General features: G+C 44.4%; 1 protein-coding gene across 1 annotated transcript; it reads right to left on the bottom strand.

The window, feature by feature from the left end:
* Nucleotides 1–414: 414 nt before the first annotated feature.
* Nucleotides 415–1,718, bottom strand: LOC140122866 (uncharacterized). The gene is made up of 2 exons (XM_072144111.1): nt 1,393–1,718; nt 415–1,315 (listed from the first exon to the last, which is right to left on the bottom strand). Exons 1-2 carry the CDS (start codon nt 1,716–1,718, stop codon nt 415–417), a joined length of 1,227 nt encoding a protein of 408 aa, XP_072000212.1.
* Nucleotides 1,719–9,250: the final 7,532 nt, after the last annotated feature.

Here is a 9,250-nt window from a genome sequence, read left to right on the forward strand (position 1 = left end):
ATGACCTGTAACATTTTTTTTTTTTGGTTCTATTGTTACATTAAAAAAGTTTTAGTTACCAAAAAAAATTGCTTACTGTGTTCATTGCATTGCATTACATTATATGACAAATACATACATACATTAAAATATAATCCCGCATTTTATACCCCCATAACCAACAAAGTACACAAGATACAAGCGTTAATGTAAAAAAAGTGATTTTATTTTACAACATCAATTGATGAGGTCTTGGTTAACTCCTTTGTCTTCTTTTTATTTTGTTGAACAGAATCAACAAATTAAAAAGGGTTCAAAGAAGTATTAAGCTCACAACCCGCGTCAAGGGGCCCCATCTCTTGCGAGTCCCTACACTAAACTAACAAAACAATAAATTTTAAAAATAATAAAAAACTAATCTAATAGTACAGAGCCTTAATGTCTACTTATAGCATCCATCTGCCAGGGAACTGCACCCTCTGAAGAAACGAAGTAGGAGGCAAACTGCTCACGAACAAACAGTCCAGCCGCTCCGGGTCGTCCTTGGAGAGTGTTGTCCAGGGGAATAGACGCTGTTGGATGTTGTCCCTCCAGGTCACCATCTGAAGCACCATCGTGGATCCGAACAAAATTGTGAAGAATAACGCAGGCTTGCACTACCTTCTTAATATTGTCCGGGTCCATCTGAATTGAGCTGTGTAGAACCCGCCACTTGCTGCTTAGAATCCCAAAAGCACACTCCACATACCGCCTCGCTCGGGTGAGCCGATAATTGAAAATGCGCCTTCGTTCATCCAAACCACGCCGAGGGAATGGTCGCAACACATGACGGGAAAGTCCAAAGCCTTCATCAGCGACGATCACAAATGGTGCAGGAGGTCCAGTAGATCCAGGTAGACATCTTGGCTCTGGAAGGGCAAGCTGGTTGGAGCGAAGCCGGTCACCCATTCTGGAAGCCCTGAAGACCGCTGCATCCGCAGAACTTCCATAGGCCCCAATGTCCACAATTATAAACTTGTAGTCACTGTCAGCCAAAGCCAACAAGACCACAGAAAAATATTGCTTATAATTGAAGAATTGGGACCCTGAGTGAGCCGGCTTCTTCACACGTATGTGTTTACCATCCAGCGCCCCGATACAATTTGGAAACTGTGCTGATTCCTGGAAACCATCAGATATACGGATCCAGTCTTCAGCAGTCGGCTCAGGCATCACCGCAGCTCTCAGTCGCTCCCATATCACTTCGCAGGTCGTTCTCACGATCATCGAAATGGTGGAAACGCCCAGCAGGAACTCATAATGCAGCGAAGCAAACGAGTTCCCAGTGGCAAGAAACCTAAAAAAAAAAAAAAACATTAATATTTAAACAGCCCAACTTGAAATAATGAAATGTATATACTTGCAAAAACTTACCGCAGTGTAACGATGAGCCGTTCCTCTGGTGTCACAGACCGCCTCATATTGGTATCCTGAAACCGAAGCCCCGATCGCAGGTCCGCCAAAAGACGATCAAAGGAAGTCACAGTCATCCGAACGTAGTTGTGAAACTTGTCCGGATGCTGCCGCAGGTCAGCGTACAAGTTCCTGAAATGACCCCTCCTTGGCCGCTGAGCGACAATGGGATGAACCCAAAACCGCCGAGTCCTCCTTGGCTCCTCTGCCAGCATTGCAGAACACGTTTGGAGAAGCGTCACAAGGGCCCAGTCCAGGAGAAGGTCATCAGTACGATTGTACGACATCGCAAGAGCTAAAAACGCCAGAAACCACAGCCAGAAGCAGCAATGGAGTCTAACCTCGCTCTCAGAAAACACAAAATGGAGTCTGGGCCGGTCAGGTGACCAAATTTGGGGTTGGGCAAGCTTTTGTCATCATTTTGTCATCATTTTGTCATCATTTTCATAATTTGCCAGCCCACCGTATTTTATACGGACACGGTACGGATACGGGTGACATACGTGCACATACGGATGAAAAACGGCCCGTATTTATACGGGCATACAGCCTGTAGATACAGGACTGGAGAAATACATGTCCGTGTGAATGCAGCCTTACTCTGTACTGGAATGCCCCTTTATGTTCAGAATGTTGTGGCAAGGTGGATACTGCAGCATGCACAGACACAGCCACAAGATTGATGTACAGACACTTCATAAATACACATACAAGCTGTTTGAATGTTCCTTCTAGTGCAAAGTCAGACAGCAAACTGGCACAGCCAGTTTACTAGGTCTGGCCCAATATCTGAAACTGATCTAGAATCCAGGATGCAAGGTCGAGGACACCTGCCATTTATCTTCAGCTGAACTCTATATGCAATGTCTGCTCTCCTAGAAAGGTGGCAATTGCAGTGGGCACTCCCAAAGCAACCACTGTGCCCTATGTGTATGATTACATCTCATTGTGGGAGAAGAAGCAGGGTTTTTAAAACACTCCTAATACTTCTTCCGGTGTTGTGGCTCCAGGAGAATCATTATAAGTTACTGGCTAGATGGTCTGAAACCCCAGAGCTATTGTTTGAATGGTGTATGAACCCAAAAGAAAATTTTGGAGATGTGCACTTAGACACCTATACTCACATTTGGTAGTCCTGTACTATGTTCACTACATTTTGGCAAGTAATTTAGATTAAGATCCATACTTTTTGTTACTAATTTTCAGATAACACTACCACTGATTAGCCTTAGTATGACACCCCGAGGTATTCGTTTTTCAGATAACCAACTTGTTACTCATCTTATCACAGTTGCCAAAACCTTGATACCACTATATCAGATGTAAACTGACACCACACCCTACTCTGATTCGGTGAATAAGGTTTTGCAAATGTATCGTCTGGAAGAACTGTATAGTTGAACTCATTTTCACGAGCAATTCATGATGACATAAAAACCATGGACCACTCAGATTACTTCCCCTCATGTTTGCGACCCCATATCGCGGGTCCCGGGCTCACCCATGCTCCTCTGCCCCCACCAGCACGGTGTGCGTGCACCTTACCTGTCCCAGCTCCTGTCATGATCCCGTCCGCCGTTCGCGTTCCCGACTCCTAGGGCTTCTCTAAATTTAAAGTGCCAGTGCACCATTAATTGGCGCTGGTCAATTTCACAAATTCTATTTAAGCTTTCCTAGAAAAAGCTCCCTAACGATTATCCTGCGTTCCCGTGTCTCCTGTGTTCCTGTGTTTCCTGCTCCCATGTGTTCCTGATTCTGAGTTCCCGTGTCCTGTGTCCTGTGTGCCTGAGTTCCCGTTCCCATCTGCCTGGACCTCCCATTGCTGACCACATACTGGACTTGATGTTGCATCTCTGCTGCCTGCCCTGACCCTGTGCCTGCACCTGACCTCGACACTGTCTCCTGCTAGGTACCGCCGACCTCAGCTGCCACCGTGGGCTAGTCGCACCTGTGGAACGACCTGGTGGTACCCTGCCGCAGCAAGTCTAACCCACTTTGCGGCAGGCTCTGGTGAAGACCAGGTGCCAATTAGACTCCGGTCCCAGGTGTCGGCACTAGTGAATTCACGCATCCCAAATTCTGACAAGAATGGGATTTCTATAATTCCCATATTTTTTCCATGCAAAAATCTGCACATTATAAGGACCAAATGACATGACTGTCAGTGCAGTACAGAGACCGGATTCTATGGAGATGCAGTGCAGTCCATCACCACATCTGCTCTCATGCTAATGTCATTGTATTTCCATGTTATTTGTGCTACCTATATTTGTATATCTGACACGTTATAGAAATAATGATGAGAATATGCAAAGGGAAATTATATGAGCTTTCACATAAATTACCTACAGATGGGATGGCAATAGATGTTTAAATTATACAGTAAATCTGCAGCCAGAATAATGACTGGTGTATTTTAATGCTGTGATTCAGTTGCCAGCTGATGAGCTGTGTATCTGCATATTGCTGTATCATGTGGCTCTTTATATGCCAGATTTTATATATAGCCAAGATGCAGAGACACTGCTATTTATAGCTGCCCAGTTTTTAGGCCATACAAAGCTTATTATGGATTGCTTTCAGAGCAGAATATACTGAGTGAGGAGAGGAGATGTAGCTGCTTACTATATTTGTGTTCACAATGCTAAACAAATTTACATGATCTTATCATTTACATCCAGTTCCTGATGAGATAGAAATGCAAAAATACACAATGTAATGTAATGTGCAAAAGATGAATTTATTGTTTAATGCCTTTTTTTCTAAATCAAAGTTGTTATACAACAAACAATGCAGAGGATCTACAGGCACCCATCTCTTAAAGGGAGTCTATCGCCTCTCAACTCACCCACAACCATAAACAGCAATGTATAGGGCAATTCATAAGATAAAAGAACCAACACTTATATACAGACTTCCTTAATATTGCTGCTGGTCACCCTGGTTTTGTATTATCTCCGGAGAAATGCAAGATTCTCTTCGACTCTGTTGAGTAGCCCTAGCTTTGGTTACTTCTGTCTAAACCGACCATGGGTCCCAGATTCATAGCTCTAGTCAAACTCCTTTACTCCTTTCACTGTGATAGAAGACAGGGAAATAACCCTCTGCTTATATTTTTAGGGGGAATGCCATGTTGCCTGGCTGTACAGGGTATGCAATTGGAGAAGGGATGTCCACCTCTGCCTACATGGGTAGGTGGAGGGTGGTCAGGACAACTTACTACTGGAGACTACTGGGTAAATAGCTGGACAGGCACTAATGGGGGAGAATGAAAACACACATGAAAGAACTGGAGTATCCTATTTCGATTTTACCTACTTGCGGGGTTCAGATCGTACTACACTAAAATACACTCTGGTAAAATACACTCTGGAAACTGGTAAACAGCTAGGCTATGGGCGAATAATGGCATCATTTGAAGTAAGTGAAGTAAGTAACCACTAAATTACATCAGCATATGGAAACAAGGAGAATCACATGTGAGTAGGAACTAGGTACAGTGTGGAGTGAATGGGAGCTACTGCAAGGCTACTTCCACCAAAACAAGTACTGAGCTCAGATAAAATAGAGACAAACACCCATCATCATCACATCCATCCCCAAGCTTTAGTCTTCTTGCCACCCATCCCGGGAAGAAAATCCATGCATAAGCTGTAGCTAAGGTTGTGGCTTTGTATTCTGTGGAGTAGAAGCAGTCCGAGAATTAGGGCCTTTGTGGCGGGCAAGGCAGATAGAAGGACAAACTTTCCCAGTCAGAAAGCAACAGGTGCGGGGGGTACAGGGCCCCTAGGAGGGCTGGAACCTCTTCAGGATTCTGCAGAGAGATTTGGCCAGTTTCTGAGCAGACGTGTAGGGCAAATGTGAAGCCTCACCTATAGGAAATCCCTTTCTTCTGCAGCAGGGACAGAAGTGGGCATATTGCCGCTCTCTGGCGAAGGGTGTGCAAGTCATGGAAAAGAGAAATTTTTGCCCCATCGAAGTCCAGCTCTCCTCTAGTTCGGGTTTTCTGTATTATCTGTTCAATTAAAAGTGTATCCTGCAGATGACATTGAGCGGCATGGCAGGATCCGCGCTTCTTGCCCTAAGCACCCTGTAGGGGTATCAACTAGACGGTCCATATTAAAGATGCCACTAAGAGTAGAAACAAGGTCTGAGGGTTGAGTCACCTCTGACCTGAATGACTCCAGCTCCTTTCAGATTGGACTGAAAGGAATCTTTTGTAATGGCAGAACACAAGCAAGGACAGTGGGCCCTGACACTGAGACCCCCAATCTGTCCCTACCTACTTATTGGGCCCCCCTAAACGGAGGCCAATAACTGGACGATGTTCCCTCCCTGGGTAAGGTGTGAACACGTAACAACACAGACAAACAAACACAATAAGGCGAGGTAAACAATCCGTGTTGGCAACAGCTGGAATATCAATAACCAAATCACAATCCAAATAGACTAGTCAATAAACAGGCAAGAATTCAGAAACCAGAAGTCAGAAATACAAGAGAGCTAGAAACCCAGCAAGAGAGCAGTTTGACCAGCAAGGAGTCAAAGCAACACTGGACATTTATAGGGAACTCAGCCCTGCCACAGGTGGAAGGAGCAACAATTACAGATCCACAGTGTTAACTCTTGCAAGACATGCAAGATAGACTCAGTGAGGGGAGTGGCAGACATCAGGTCAGACAGCATAGAACCTAGTTCACACTGCAGAATGATGATAAACTCAGTGTCTCCTAATCCTACCAGCACGGTTAGAGGAGACAGCAGGCACAGACGTGACCTCTTTACTCTAAGCTCCTTTTATCTCCGATGGTAGAGTGTCCATATCTTTCTTTCAAGGTTGGAGAGCGGGGAAGACTTGAAGTTCAGGACGACCCTGTAATGTCAGAATGCCACTTTTGGGGGAGGGAGGTCATGGTGAACACCTGAGGCATCTGAGCATGCCCTTCCTATGAAAGCTGAGGAACAGCCTGGGTCTGGGTTGCACACAGCCAGAATTTCCATGTCAGGAGAAGCAGGTATGGAGTCCACAGTACTAATGGAGGGTCACATGGCAGATCCTGAGCCACTGCAGTAGGTGGTAATCTGCTCTCCATAGAGGGGTCTTGTATAAAGAGGGAACCTTTAGAGGTTGGGCTGTGCCCTGACTCACTTCTCAATTCTGCTCCTGGTGCCCTATGAGATGGCATGTCTGCCTGCTGGTAAGAGCTAACAGTGGGCACTAGCATCTCCGGGGCCACAGGTATGAGAGAAAGCTGAAGAGGAGCACATGGTGTAGTGGTGCTTGGAGCCTTCGTGCACCAGGTGGAGGCGTCTGCTGTCTCCCAATGTGCACTCAGTAACAGAGAGATCTTCCTGGGAATGGCGCAGGTTTTCCTTCCCCTGGTGTAGCCGCAGCAGGTGAACAAAGCAGGAAGATGTAGCGCGACCTAACACGTGACAAGATGGCTAACCCCAGAGCCTGGTATCATAGTTGGAGATGGGAGTAGAAGAGGTCAATCTACCCAGGAGCCTCTTATGCTCCAGGTTTTCCATTTTAGTGCCAGATTCTGTTCCAATTCTAGGGCTCAGTGCATGTCTGCACTGCAACATGGCAAATCATGCCCCCCCATTTTGGGTCCTTTTTGGGCATTAGGGTTAATTGGAATGAATCTACCCTTTTACCTCTAGCAGACTCTAATGTACCCAAATTGCCTCTCCTGGTCTATCTACAGAGGGTCTTCCTCTTTAAATATTTAGGAGTTTAGGTGTCTTTCAGCAGTATCACTGTAGAATTCACATTTTCAAAATTATCATTCTTCCATTATTCTTATATTTATACATGCCTGTCCTGTTCTGCTCCTAAGACCATTGGCAATTGGTTGCCCCGGATATGTATTTATATTATTTGGCCTCCTGGCTTGTTTATGCTTACTAAGGGGTGGATATAAATAGAACAACACTGCTTCTGCTCTTGCATGTGTTCTGATAGGGCCTTATGAGGTACTCACTAACCTTATGTATAGGAATAAATCTTCCACTGATGTCCCCTCCCACTGAGTTGGCATAGGGTCAAGTCTAGTGCACTACTCCTTCTTCACCCAGTACCCTCCTATGGTTAAATCCCTGGCTTTCCCACTTCTTTTCTCTTCCCGGATGGACTATGAGGAGGTGCTGGGGTGAAGTTCCTGGGATGAAGAGCCACATTCTGTCTAATAACTCTGAATTTCTGTCCTTTGATGAACTTAAAGCAAAATTTTAATTGACTGTAAAAGCTTCCTTCCATTGCTCTCAACATGCTTTTGGGTTTCAATTTAGCTCTGTCTCAATCTCAGCTGTGTTTACAAAATTGGAAGGGTTGTTGGGCTATCAGAATTTTCCTAAGAAACTCACTTTCAGATGCTGTGTAAGGGGGGAGGGGGGGGGAGGAAGGGAATGGATGTGCATTGATATGTATGTCTGTTGTTCGTATTTTCCAAGTGGACATTGTAACTGACTTAAATAATTCCCTTATTTTTTGTGACTACTTATCTCAGTATGGACTGTGATTTTCTTCTGTTTCACTCCTAAATGCTGGTTGCCAAAACTGGACATTACGCATTGTTATTTTCTTTGTATGTAAGTTTATCACTGTTCTATTCTAAAAATTCTAAATGTATAAATAAATACTTTAAAATAAAGACAGTTACAGTATATTTGGTAATTGTAAACATTTTTCCTTTAAAGAGGTTCTCCAGAGACATACCAATTAGCCCCTAGGGCTAACTTGCTGATCTGTGGGGGTCTCAGTGATGGGACACCCATGGATAACAAAAATGGGGGTCCGTTGTACTGCCCTTGTACCCCGAGATGAAGAGAGCGGCATTCCCTGGCTGCTTCATTCATCTCTATGATGCTGGAGATTGGCAGCAATCTCCGCCAGCGGCATATAGAAGAATAGAGGAGCCGGCGCATGTGCGACTGGCTGCTTTCTTCATCTCAAGGGTACAACGGGGGTACAATAGACCCCTGTTAGTCATGACCTACACTACTGTTCCCACCGAGGAGCTAGGAAAGAGCTTATTACCTGATTAAGTGTTGGCCTCTACATTGTAATAGATTAATGTGACTCATGGACGTAATATATTTGGTGCACTACTGTACTGTACATACACCAAAAAAAATAAATTATTATTTTTGGGCACATCAATAATTAATGAGGCGAAGGTTCTGGATTGTTGTAGTGTACATATTGAATGTAACTGATAAATGGCAGTCCAGTGTTTCCATGCACCAACAGAGACCACCTGAAGAAAACTTCAAGGGATTTAGTTCAATAAAAACTTACGTCCCTTTGTCTCTTCCCCTTTCTCTTCTAATTCCACTTTCCCGTTTTCCCCCTTTTACCTCTCACCTTCCCTCTCTAACTCCCCACCTTTCATGACTTTTGATTGTAAGCAATGTCTGAGTTTTCACGATCTTGTTAACAAATACATTTTTGAACTTAGAAAAAAAACAACATCTAAGGCAAAATATTGGCTAAAGCTCTAACAAAGATGCTAAAAAATAATCGCCTATCTACACCCCCAGTGGCCTAGAACTCCATATTATGTGTTTGTCTGGTCAGACCCAGGTACTGTGTCTACTTTCCTCCACGTGTTCTGATTGCTAATGGATAACCATTTAGATTCTAGAGCGCTCTTGAACAGACCGCAATCAATCTAAACTGTGCTGTTAGACAGGCCAAGATAAATCAATGGAATCAGATGCATGTATCCAGTCTGGCTTTTGATTGCTAGGATTTGATTAGTGTCCTTTCTTTAGTGCTCTTGTTATGTGCTACGATAAGTCTATGGTGTAAGAT

The sequence above is a fragment of the Engystomops pustulosus genome, chromosome 3 (assembly GCF_040894005.1).
Source record: "Engystomops pustulosus chromosome 3, aEngPut4.maternal, whole genome shotgun sequence".
Classification (NCBI taxonomy): Eukaryota; Metazoa; Chordata; class Amphibia; order Anura; family Leptodactylidae; genus Engystomops; species Engystomops pustulosus.